Genomic DNA, 14,043 nt, shown 5'->3' on the forward strand with positions numbered 1-14,043 from the left:
TAAATGGAGGGAAATTAGTTATAAGTGAAGACAGAACTTGGTATTTGATTATAATTTTGTGAATAATCACTATATTGCTATATTAAGGGTTTCTTAAGTCATCCAAACTTTTTTCTTTTTTAAATTTGAGCTTTCCCTTTAATCATTAGGAAATAAGTCTGTGTAATAATTTTCTCTGAACAAATTGACCTTCTTACATGTTTTTATTGATCACCATGTATTCTGGAAAATGGATTGCTACTTTATTCTAAAGAATATTACAGAAGTCCAACTGCTCATCTTTAACTGTGCATTTTCTATTGCTTTTTGGAAATAAGGCTTTGAGTTTGGCAGGGACATAAATTTAGTAGAAACCAGGGTAATACTGCTTACCTCTGTCTATCCTTAAAATATTCTCTCTGATATTACAAGAGAGAACAGGCTCCAACATCGACTGTTAAGAGTCTGTAGTAGAACTTACCTTTAAACCTCAGTTTTAACTTGGATATGTCTGACAATGCATGGGACAAAGTTAACACTCTTTTGATCAGTACAAGACAAGGTCTGAAATTTGCCATCTTATATCCTGAGGGTGGGAATTTCCCCATCTTTATGTCTCTTGTTTGACATGAGTAGTAATTAAACCAACTCAACAGAAAGAGTTAATTTAGTGTACTTAAAATGACTGTGTTTAATTTGTATTTTTATGAGTCAGGCTAATTTTAATTTCTAAAAATACGATTGAAGAATCCTCTACCAACCATCTTAAGGAAGGATCCAACAAAGTACTCAGGCCTTAACTATTACCTAGTAAACTCTATATGGACTTGCAAGAAAGTAGAGGGAATTTAAAGAAAGATTTGAGGGACTAGTAAAGGAAAAATATAACACCAGAATACACAGAAAACAATGTGTCATTATGGGCTTTGGATTTAGTCAGGTCTGAGTTTGAATTTCAGCTCTGTGATTTGGCAACCGTGTTGTCTTAAGAAAATTACAACAAACTTTGACTCAGTCTCTGCATCTGAAAAATGGGATACTAATGCTTACTTTACAGCAATGTTAGAGGGCAAAATGAGACCATGCATAGCAAATTTTGTGTTTTTTTTGCTTGTTTTGCTTGGTAGTTCTGCTAATCCCTATCATGTAACAGTAAACGATGAAATACAGAAGTTTGCAGAAGTCTGAAATCACCAGCACAACTCCCAGAAAAGACTTGGCTCACATACATGGCTTTCCTGAAGCTGTCTGCTATCTGTGCCTGCTTGCCCAGTTATTTATTCGCCTCTCAAAGTATGACTAGGCATTTGATAGCTGAAGATTTTAGACTATGTATATTGTGTTTACTAATTTTACTATATAAATACTATATATTTACAGTACATCATACTATTTTATTGAAAACGAAGACATCTGCTTTATCTGTTTCCAGTCCTAAGCCCATGGCAGCCCTATAAATAGAGGCCCCTGTAGGAAATGGCTGAGCGTGATGCAAATGGCCCAGGAGTCTGAGGTCCCATTATCTGATGATAATCAGATAATGGGTCCCATTATCAATGTGTTTGGTGGCTGCTTCTCTTTCCTTCTTAGCTTTCCTGAAGACCAAAGGATACCACTTAATCAATTAATTAATGACTCAATGTGTATGGCCATCTAACCATTTGTTACTGTTCCTGATGGTAGTTTGGTATCTCCTGGTGACAGAGCCCACAATGGCTTAAATATCATTGGGGATGATTCTGAATCCTTTGGTTGCCTGTTTCCAGGATTAAGGCAGGAACTCGAGGAATCTTCTGATTCATTGATGCCTTAGTACCTATGAGGAACTTGGGTCTAGAGAATGCTTAATCCATGGCTAGCTAACTAAACTTCTACGTTTCTGTAATGCAGCAGTCTGTTTTATCTACTCTCTGTTCATGGACTGCCTCGTCTTCAAAAGATGAGTACACTGGTCCATCTGCATTTAAGAATCAGTCCTGGGTGGAAGAAGTAGCCAATAGTTTTCTATCTGAATTCTTGCCATTGTTGAATTTACTATATTTACTACTAATTACTAATTAGAGGAGTAACTAGGGACTAGAGTTTTTTGTGGGGTCCTAGGTCTCTATGGGTGGAATGGCTGAAGTTATGTGAGGGTCATGGAAGGGGAAATGGATTACCACTTTTAATGTTACTTCTTTTGTAAATAAATTATGCTAGAGTATTTTTATATTCTCTCTAATATACTATCAGATAAGTAAGTTTTACTATCCAGCTTTAATATTTTGTGAAATTTAGGTAAACTAAAAAACAAAAACAGAAAGAAAACTTCTTCTATCTGTACTGGTAATAGTAGAGAGGTTAGCAAAGTTATATAAACTTTTTTAAGTTGCTATTTCTTCATCTTATAAATAGAGGATGCTCTAGTTTGCTAGCTGCTGGAATGAGATATACCAGAAACAGAATAGCTTTTAAAAAGGAATTTATTAAGTTGCAAGTTTACAGTTCTAAAGCCGTGAAAATGTCCAAATTAAAGCAAGGATACAGAAATATCCAATCTAAGGCATCCAGGGAAAGATACCTTTGTTCAAGAAGGCATATGACGTTCAGGGTTTCACTGAACGTCATATGCCCGTGGTGAACAGGGAGGCACCTACTAGCTTTCTCTCCAGGCTTCTTGTTTCATGAAGCTCCCCCAGGGGCATTTTCCTTCTTCATCTCCAAAGGTGTCTGGCTGCATGGGTGCTGGTGGTTCTCCTGGCTCTCTCCAAAATGGTTCCTTCTTTTAAAGGATTCCAGTAAACCAATCCTAAGAGCCACCAGGAATGGCTAGAGTCACATCTAACTCTAATCAAAGGTTAATATCCACAATCGGGCGAGACACATCTCTGTGGAGATAATCTAATCATGTTTCTAATTTATAGTGCTGAATAGGAATTAAAAGAAACAGCAGCCTACACAAAATGGATCAGGATTAAAACATGGCTTTTTCAAACTGACACAGGAGATAATTTTGTTATTTCACATGGATATACACAATAAGATAATTGTGTAAGATGTTTAGCAGAGTAATCAACAAATTACTATGATTTACTAACATCAATGAACGTTAGATGTTAATTTGATAGTTTGCTAGTTCTATATTATATTTATCATAATTTAACTTCATGGTTTTATCTTCCTATGTATATAATTAAATAATCTATGACCTTCTGGGTTTTTATAATCTCCTCCACTTTTTTTTTCTTAAAGATGGACTACATTTGTTAGATTTCTTGCCCTTAGGTTTTCAGGTACCTAATAGGAATGTTTAGTGCTGGGAAATGGATAGGAAATTGTCATTCATTCATCTATCTCTCTGGAACTTAGGCGTCTAATATACCATGGCACAAGAATAAAGTATGGTGGTTGCCTTCGATAAATTCACAGTTCATCAAGGGGAAACAAAGGTTTTAAAAAAAACTACTTTTATCATGGTGCTAAAAAACAAGTGTATAGGTATAAAGAGAAGGATGCAAGCCATTGAGTTAAAATATTTCCCTTTATTATGTAAGCTAATATAATATAAGCAGTGTTATTGTTTAAGGCAGCTATAACACATTTAATCAAATTCTGTATGTTGAAAATATTTTATAAATGCTGATTTTTAGGTTATCACCAGAATGACATTTATAACGCCACTACTAATGATGCAACAATTCTAAGGCAAGGAAAAGTAATATGTTATTAAATTGACAAATTATCTCCAACTCCATTGCTACTCTTGGCAATGAAGTACAAAGTCATATAAATAATTTTGTACAATGTAGAGCACCATTAAATGTTTCATGTTTCCTTATTCAGAAAACCTACAGAAGACACAGGAGAAAGCCAACCCCAACAACCCGATGACTCTCACAATATAGCTGTCCATGTGAAAAAAGCACATGGTGACCATACTTTATATGGACCGAAAGTATTCGAAGAGAAGTTAACAGAATTCCTAGCTATCCTAAAGAAATTGTAAGTATTTTTATGTATTATTTCTTTTAGCCAAATAATTATTTTGAAGAATTCTAGTGTTTTAAAAAGCTAGTTATTTGCAACTAGGTGTGTTTGAGTTATAACCTAAAACTAGTGGTCATTTCACATGAGCTGGTAATCCTGGAGACGTGTCTCTAGGTGAACACAATCTCCATGAATCCAGTCTTCACGGCCTATAATGGAAATATTGCTGAACTAGTGGCACATCATTTTAATTTTAAGTCCCAACCAAAACAGGTGCTAATTTTAGTCAAAATAATGCTTAAGATTTTCATGAGCTTATGGTTACTTGTTGACTCTTCACAGAATTTAAACTGATGCCTTCCCCATCACAGAGCCTTTGAATCAATTTACCTTATATTTCCCTTTAATTTTCTGAAGCTATTTGGGCTGTGATTATCATGTTAATTGCCAGAAGGAGAAAGAGTGGGTTAAATCTGAGTGGAGGCTGGTTATCACTGATGGTGCTGGATCTGTGAATAAAATTAAAGTTGCAAGGGACTATGGGAAATGTGATACTGGAAATGAGATTGACAACAAAAACAAAACTAAAGGGTGTAATAATGTCAAGGATGGAATTGAACCTGAAAGACAGTGGCTTGGAATGAGTAATTAAAAATCTGACATTTATGTTTTGAGGAATACACTAAGAATTCTTTGCTATAGGCACTTTTATTAAAAATTATGATTGAGAATTTAAGAAAATATAACCAGAACTTCTAGGAAATGTGGGAATGGCCAGGTTTGTGATGCTGTTATTTTTGATAACAAAAAATAAACATGGAAAATACTAGTTACTTTATAGGAAAGCATGTGAAAGGAGGGAGTTGCAGAGGGAGTAATCCTAGCTGCCATCTGTACAGGGGCATAATTAAACTGGTAACCTGTAAAAATAGGAAATCCAACTAGAATGTGTTCAATGAATATTTTTAAAATATACTTTGGTAGAAAATAGCTAAAACACTGAAAGTTATTGGAGCCACAGGAAGCCGCAGCCACTTTTATTCTATCAAACAAAAGATATTGATTAAAATTACATTTGATTCAACATTTTGAGTCCCCATAAATCCATGAATCACTCACTGATACTGATTTTAGGTTGAGCTGGACTGAAGGATTTTTCAATATTGGTAACCCCCTCTCTCTAAGTATAAGGAGATAAGCAGTGTCCAAATGGCAAAGGTTCTGATCTAAGATGCAGGAGGAGCTCAGCAACCGGTACTCCTGATCAGTCGTGGCTCTCTGGGCAAAGTATCAGAATACCAGGATTATATTTAGGTTGATGTCAGGTTGGTAACTGCAAATGGGTAAAGGGATTCGTACCACCTTTGCAATGAACTTAGGTGAAGAGAAAGCACCATGGTGGGAGGCCCTCTCAACAAAGGAGAGAATAGGTAAAGAAGCTACTGCTGGATTTTTATGAGGACATCCATGGATCCCACTTAATAACCATCCCTAAATACTTGGACAATCGATATGGGGACTGGCAATTTCCAGGCCACACTTCTTCACCTCCTCACTTCCACCCACAGATGCGTGGGTAGGTAGAGGAGCCCCTGAAGTCCCGAAGCCTTGTCTTGTGATGACTCCCTGCTGGGTGTATTTCTTCATGTGGCAGGTCTTCACTGTAGCCAGTGGATGGGATAATCAATGTAAATGAGAGGCGGGCTCACTTTTATGGGATGCTTAATACTTACACAAAGCTTTAAGTCCTTCACATAAAATATCAGATTTAATCCTCACATCCAACTTTGAGGTAAATATGGTAATCTAATTATGTAAAAGAGCAAAGATATGTGCTAAATCCACAATCTATGCTTGTTCTTCTATAGAACATGCTTTTTATCTTCTTATCAATTTAGGACACCAGTGTATTACTTTTCTGTTGCCATCTAACAAATCACCACCATCTTAGTCCCTTAAAATAACATATCTATTATCTCTTTGTGCAAGGATTAGTCGGAACCTCTGTGCAATTTCTCACAAAGCTTCAGTCAACATGTCAGCTAGCTCACATTCCTTTCTGGAGCTTGAGATCCTCTTGCAAGCTCACGTGATTGTTGGCAAACTTCAGTTCCTTGTGATTATAGCCCTGAGGTCAGCTGAGGGCTGCTCTCGGTCCCTAGAGGACCTTTAGATCCTTGCCAGGTGGCTCTCTGATAATATGACTGCTTACTTCAACGCCGGAAAGAGAAGTCTCCCATTCTCTCCACCCTTCTCTCTCTCTCTTGCTGTTAAAATGAAGTCATATATTACCTAATCAAGTTCCTGTCTAGTCCATCGTCTTTGCCATATTCTGTTTCCTTAGAGTATGTTAGCTACACTATCAATTTTCTTTGTGACTCTGTAGATCACTTTTACCCTGGTATTGTATGCTTTATATATAGAACCCAGAAATAGTTCCATTAAAAGCTGTTTATTGATGGATAAGTTATCAGATCTGTAGCCCTTCTGAGCCAAGATCAGATTAAGGGGCTGTTTCAGAGTTGTGATTTACCATATTTTAAAAAATAGCTACCTTACACTCCTTACTTTGCCATCCTTCCTGAAATTTCAAGAAATAGAAATGCACTTTGAGTAACAGTCCCTTTTTAAAGAAATGCAAACATACCTTACAAGATTAAGAAGCCGTTGACTAGCGCCAAATTGCTGTGATTTGGTTTAATCAGGTTGATTGCTTCTGAACTTGTACTTAAGGCCAGCAGCGCTGAATGAACAGCACTAGATAAGAGGAAGGATATGATTTTGAAACAATAAATGCAGGTCTGAGAGAGGCCACGAAAGAGAAGGGATTTGAGCTATAGGACAGCGTGTAATTGGAAAGTGTGTGGAGACAAGATGGGGAAAGGAGAGATAAGGGATTGAGAGAGAGTTGAGAGATTTACTATTAGACTCTGTATTTTAGGGGATATCAGATTGAATACAAGCTTATAATGTATACAAGTTTTGATTTTGGATTCTAAGTAAATGAAGCTGACTCTAGTTAATTATAGGAAAAAAAAAAAAGGAATCTGGAAGAATATTGAGTAGCTCCCAGAATGATAGAATACAGCCAGGTGTTAGAGATGATATAAACTAGAACAAATCTGGAAATATCTTCAAGATACAAAATTGGAATCAATCGGCTATAATTGTTTTTGATTTTGCATTATTAGGGTCATACTTCAGTTTCAAAGGTAGGGAATCAGAATGCCCTTCTTTGTTTTTGTACCACCTCTTGGATAAATGCTGAGGGGCCAGGGTACAACCAACTGTTTTATCAAGTTTATATGAATTTCAAAAGAAAAAGGTTTCAGATGCAGGGTGTGTTAGATTGAATTATGTACCCCAGTTTAGATATGTTCTTGATCTTACTCTCCATTCTTGTGGGTGTGACCCCCTGTAATATTAGGACCTCTTGAAAATGTTAATTTAAATTAAGGTGTGACCCTGCTGAATGGAGTTGGGTTTTAGAGTGAATTACTGGCACTGTTATAATGGGAAGGAAACTGGAAGGCACAGCTGGTAGGAACCAGAAGCTGGAAGTCAACAGAACCTGGAAGGGAAAGGGGAGGATACTGTCATGGGATATGAAGCAGGGCTTGATCTCCAGCAATGAGCATCAGAATATTACAGACTTTGAGAGATAACATTACCTTGCTGATGCTTCAGTTTTGGACTTCTCTTTGACTCAAGTTTGTAAGTCAATAAATTTCCATTTTTTTAAGCCAAACTAATTTTTGCTATTTGTGATAGCAGCTTTGGAAAACTGAGAAAGAGGAGAGAAATGGATCATGGTTAAATAACCTTAACGACTATGAGCTAAAGCATGTCTTGGACTTTTCTTTTCAACTGATTTTATTTTTTATCTGTTAATAAATTAATTCAACATAAGGTTATATGTTTCTGGCAATATTCTTGGTCTTGGGGCTACAGTGATGGCCACCTCGTGTCTTTACCCTCACGGAGCTTGCATTCTAATATGAGACAGATAATGAACATATATGTCAGTTAGTGATAAGCGCTGGGGAAAAAGTCTAATGCTGGAAGTGATCAGAGAAGGCATCTGAATTGAGAAGAAAACTGAATAAAATGAGGGCACGTGCTAATCAACTGTTTTGGAGAAAGTGCAATCCATGCAGAGGAAAACACAAGTGAAAGAGTCCTTGATGGAAACATGCCTTAGAAATTGGAAAAGCAACAAAAAATTGAGTAGGAGGCCAGCATTGCAGAAGAAAATGAGTGCGGGGAGGAGTTGTAGGAAATAAGCTGCAGTGTAGCCAGGGGACCAATCACAGAGGGTCTTGCAGGACCCTTGTATGGAAGGACTTCAATGTTACTGTGATTGGTCACAAGAGTGAAATACTATGCTTTACACTGTAAAGGGTCACATGAGGAAAGTCATCTATGCAGAGGAGATGCAGAGAGATCTGTCAGAAGGCTATGGAGCTCATCCGGGTGAGAGATGATTGTGGCCTGGGTTCTGTTTTGGGGAGTTTGATGTGATTTTTGTTTTTCTTTTTAAGAGACGTTAGCAGGGCTGAATTGATAGTCCTACGAGCAAGTTCGTTTCTTTGCTCAACTTGATCACTAACATAAAGAAGAATGCTGGACAAATCATCCAATGTCTTCACACATTTGCATTTGATTGCATTGCCTATTACAGCAGTGGATTTTAAAATGCAGTTACAAATTGCTTTGGCAAAAATAATTGGATTCTTTATAGATGACTACTTTCTGAAAAAAGCGACACTTGGGTGTCTGTACTTGTGGGGTTTTGGAAAGAGTAGGAGATGAGTAGAACTTATAAATGAGCTGTGAAAAGCAGTTTAAGGTCCTCTGAGAAAACTTGCCCCAATTGTTTTTTCATTTACTTTCTCCAATTAAAGATGTTTCCTTTGAGGGAATGAGGCATCTGAAGATCATTATGTTTCAGTGAAGCAATGATGCAAAGCCACGACTCAGTACCGACTCAGAAGACTCGCTCTCTGGAAGAACATCAGGAATTTTGCTATTTAGATTCAGGCTGTTTGAATCCAAATGCAGTGTGGCTTTTACGCTGTTGTCCTCTGGTGAAAAGAGATACAAGATGAGGAATTGTAGACTCAACTTACATTTACAAACTATATGCTGATCAGAGAAAAATTCTTTGTTGGTTATTAATTCAGTCTGTTAGAAATACAGTCTTTTGGAGGAGAACTGAAGTGGGGGAGGGGCCTCTCTTCCAGAAAAGGAAGCCTTTACTTGAAGCTAAAATGGAACACAGGTTAACAAAGAATGGTGCGAATGCTGAAAATAATTTAGAGTTCTGACAGAACTAGTGATAGTTTATGATGTTAGAATTGAAACTGAATGAAGAAAATAATTTTTGTGTTAAAGAAATGATTTTGTATGATTTGGGGAAGATTTCTACTTCTTGATACTCAATTCACTTGTCTGTAAAATGGACACAATGGTTAACTTTATAGGGTCATTATTGCTGTGAAGCCTAAATGAAGTTAGAAATGTAAAACCCCAAGTGTATTACTTGTCCCATCATGGGCCCTTTGTTATAGTCAACTTCAGTTTTCCCAGTGAGTCTTACATATTTTGATATGTTTTTTTAAAAAATATTTTATTATATAGTCACCATTGTTGGAGTATGACTAGATCCCTGTTATCTCAGAATAATGTGTCCCTTCTTTTTTCCTTCAAGAAAGATTGCAAATTCCTTTTATGGTTTTAAAAGTTTGGAAGGTAATTATTTCTTTGTCTCCCTCTTTCATCCATTTAACGTTTATTCTTAGAAAACAGTGGTTTAGTTGATTCCCTTCATACTCAAGAGTGATCTCATGATAGCCTTATTCTACAATTCGTTTGGGTGGAAGAGATGAGAGCCTTGGTCTGGCTGATAGTCTGTAATGCACATGCAAAATCCATTTGTGGCCCTCAACAGATTTGTGACTCTGTTCTCTATTTCATGGCCTACATGGAATTTAGTTTCAAAGATAGATACCATGCTGAGTTTGTTGTGCAGTAAATTAGTCTGTGGTGATATGGCTCAAATGGCCTTTCTTCTTCATTAGATCCTTGCAAACTTCTAACATGCAAAAACTCTTCTTTGAAGCATTCATTCTCTATTTTGCAAATTGGTAATTATAGCCATAGTCTCACTAAAATATTTCCAAACATTAGTTCTCTTATTTTTTTGATATTAAAAATTCATTAATTCGACAATGAATTCATATTGTTTTTAATTTTTTTAGCATTTAGGATGCTTATTTGAAAGCAACAGAAGCTGCTTCTTAAGCAGAAAGAAAATTTATGAAATTTTTGATTATTTAGGACAATTTCCTTGAAATGGAATAATTAGTAGGTAAAAGGATATGGATTATGTAAGTATTCTTGGTCTTTTTAGGCATATTTGGAAAGACTGATGTTCTAGTTTGCTAGCTGCCGGAATGCAATATACTAGAAATGGAATGGCTTTTTAAAAGGAAAATTTAATAAGTTGCAAGTTTACAGTTCTAAGGCCAAGAAAATGTCCCAATTAAAACAAATCTATAGAAATGTCCAATCTAAGGCATCCAGGGAAGGATACCTTGGTTCAAGAAGGCCAATGAAGTTCAGGGTCTCTCTCAAGTGAGAAGGCACATGGTGAACATGGTCAGGGTTTCTCTCTCATCTGTAAAGGCATGTGGTGAACATGACATCATCTGCTAGCTTTCTCTCCTGGTTTCCCTTCACGAAACCCCCTGGGAGGCATTTTCCTTCTTCATTTCCAAAGGTTGCTGGCTGATGGACTCTGCTTCTCGTGGCTATGTCATTCTGCTCTCTCCAAATCTCTCTCATTCTCCAAAATGTTTCCTCTTTTATAGGACTCCAGAAACTAATCAAGACCCACCCAAATGGGTAGAGACACACCACCACCTAATCCAGTTTAACAACCACTCTTGATCAAATCACATCTCCAGGGAGATGATCTAATTACAGTTTTAAACATACAATGCTGAATAGGGATTAGAAGAAACAGCCGCCTTTACAAAATGGGATTAGGATAAAAACATGGCTTTTCTAGGGTATATACATCATTTCAAACCAGCACAAATGACCAAGTTTATATTGCCTTTAGCAGTAAGTTTTAGCTTTAAAAAAAAAGCTTGATTTCACAGAACTACAGCAACAAAGAACATCACATAGTTATTTTAACTGCCTGTCTTTGCTTCCTTGTTAGGTTGAATTATTTTTTCATTCATCTTTTGGCCATTTTAATTTATTTGTGTGGGTGTGAGTTTCTGATCATAGCTTTTGTCCAAGTTTTGCATTGTGCTGTAATTACATAATCCTTATGTAAAGAGGTTTATATATATTATAAATGTAGATAGAAATATACCATAATATGGTCATAGTACCAAGTAATGGAATGGAGAATTTATGTTTGAGAAAAGGATTTTTGCTCAGTGTATTTTGCAGGTCATGCTAGAAGTTGGCAAGTATCAGTAAAGAAGAAAGGATATATGTACATGTATCACATAACATATATATTAAAAGCTTTATTGTGTTATAATTGACATATAATAAAATGCACACATTTAAAGTGTACAACTGATAAATTTTGATGTATATATGCACTTGTGAAACTATGACCACACTCAAGATAATGAATGTAGTCTATGACCCCTACTCCCCAGACTTTCCTTGGCCAATTTGTAATTCTTCCCCGTACCCATTCTTATCTCCAGGCAACCACTGCTCTGTCTTTTCTGTCACTATAAATTAGTCTGCATTCTCTAGAATTTTATACAAATGTAATCATAACATATGCACTATTTTTTGGGCTGGCTTGTTTCATTCAGCATAATTATTTGGAGATTCTTCCCTGATGTTCCGTGGAACAATTGTTCATTCCTCTTTTTTGGAGGTATGTTCTGTAAGGGTACACCACAATTTGCTTATCCATTCAACTGTTGGTGGATATTTGGGTTGTTTCTAGTTTCGGACTATTAAAAACAAAGTTGCTGTGATTGTTCACGTACAGGTCCTAGCATGGACATATGATTTCATTTCCCTTGTGCAGTCACCTAGGAGTGAAATGGTTAGATCATGTGGTTGGTATATGTTTAACTTGATAAGAAATTCCCAAACTGTTTTCCAAAGTGGTTGTACCATTTTATATGCCCACGTTTCTGCATGAAAGTTTCAGTTTTTCTGAGTCTTTGCCAAATCTTGGTGTTCCCAGTTTTTTTAATCTTAGCCATAGTGATAAGTATGTAATAGTATATGGTTGTGATTTTAATTTGCGCTTCCCAAGTGTCTACTGATGTCGAGCATCTTTTCATGTGCTTAGTTTGCCATCCATATGCTTTGGTGAAATATTTGTTCAGCTTGCATGCCTATTTTTAAATTGGATTTTTGTTTTCTTATTATTGAGTTTTGAGGATTTTATATATATATATACTGAGCATAAGTCCTTGTTCAGATATATGCTATGTAAATTTTTTTCCAGCTTTTGTCTTGTCTTTTTGGTCTCTTAGATATTTAGAAGATCAGAAGCATTTAATTTTAATCTTATTTTAAATTTTATTTATTCACTTTTCTTTGATGAATCATGCTTATGTGTTTTACCTCAGTTAGATATCTAACCTCGTACACCTTTGCCTAACCTTAAATCTCATAGTTTTTCTCATATGTTTTCTTCTACAAGTTTTATAGTTTTAGACTTTGTGCTTAGATCTATGAGCCATTTTGAGTTTATTTTTGTATATGGTGTAAGGTATGGATCAAAGTCTTTTTTAGCACATTGATAGCCAGTGTATTTGGTATAATCACTGAAAATTAAGTTAATTCTATAATCTTACTGTCTGTTTTCTATTTGTTTCATCTCATTTATGTTTATTTTACTCTTCACTTTTGTACTATGGAATTAAGTATTTTTAATATTCCATTTTATTCCTTTATTGGATTTTTTGTTTTGTATTCTTTTATTCTTTTAGTGAGTACTGTAGAAATTATGTTTTCTTGGATTATTATTATCTAATATAAATTAGTAATGTAGAATACTTTAATGTCATTTGTTCTCCTCCTCACTTATGGATTAATGTTTTATTATGATTATGCATGTATATATACATCCTATAAATCAATATTACTTGTCCTCTATAAATCAATTTTCATTTAGATTTATGAACATTTTAAAATCTTTCATTTTTATTTTTTACTCTTGAAGTATACCTTTTTATATGTTCTAAATTATCTTTGGACAGTTCAGTCACAATTACTGATTTGTGATGCAATTTTCTTACAATTAACATTAGTATACACTATTCTGTTTCTTTGAAATATGTTGTTATATTTGTTGCCAGTTCTACAATGGTTAAAAATTACATATATATATATAAATATAATTTTTAACGTTATGATGTGCTTTGATATTGGTAAGACAATTACTATTTCAGAACTTAATTAAACCTATGAAAAAGTGACTTTTTCATTCAGGATATGGTGTATGTCTTACATTTATTTTAGTCTACCTTTATGTCTCTTAGTAGAGTTTTTATATAGTCTCTATCCTTTTTTTTTTAAAAAAGGTAATTTTCTAGTATGTGTATATATATATATATATTGTGTGTGTGGGCAGACACCAGCAATCGAACCCAGGTCTGTGGTATGGCAAGCAAGAATTCTGTCTTCTGAGCCACTGTGGCCTGCCTAGGTTTTATATTTTTGTGAATATTATTACTGGGGTTATTTTTTCATTGGATTTTCTGAGTATTGTTAATATCTGTGAAAGCTATTCAATTAGGTCTATATATTTGTAACTGGCTGCCTTACTGATTTTTATTCATATAGAATATATATCAACTGATTATTTTAAATTATTTTTTAAGTATCAATAATACTACCGGGGAATAATGATGAACTTATCTCCTTTCATATAGATATAGCGTATATTCATTGCAATCCTATTGCACTGAGTAGAACATTAAAAATGATTTTAAATAATGGGCCGATAGTGAGCAGCTTTTTCATGTAGTTTTTTTTTTTTTTTCACATGGGCAGGCACCGGGAACCGAACCCGGGTCCTCTGGCATGGCAGGCAAACGT

General features: G+C 35.3%; 1 protein-coding gene across 18 annotated transcripts in view; it reads left to right on the forward strand.

The window, feature by feature from the left end:
- CNBD1 (cyclic nucleotide binding domain containing 1) overlaps positions 1–14,043 on the forward strand; it is a 662,225-nt gene that overhangs the window by 58,392 nt on the left and 589,790 nt on the right. For all 18 annotated transcript variants that reach the window (XR_013178326.1, XR_013178325.1, XR_013178327.1 and 15 more), the window contains one exon: positions 3,802–3,960. Coding sequence is in view for 15 of the 18 variants with exons in the window: in XM_077167149.1 (XP_077023264.1) it covers positions 3,802–3,960 (159 nt within the window). In the remaining 3 variants the exon portion in view is untranslated. The remainder of the gene's footprint in view (positions 1–3,801; positions 3,961–14,043) is intronic.

This window comes from Tamandua tetradactyla, chromosome 6, assembly GCF_023851605.1.
Source record: "Tamandua tetradactyla isolate mTamTet1 chromosome 6, mTamTet1.pri, whole genome shotgun sequence".
In the NCBI taxonomy this organism is placed as follows: domain Eukaryota; kingdom Metazoa; phylum Chordata; class Mammalia; order Pilosa; family Myrmecophagidae; genus Tamandua; species Tamandua tetradactyla.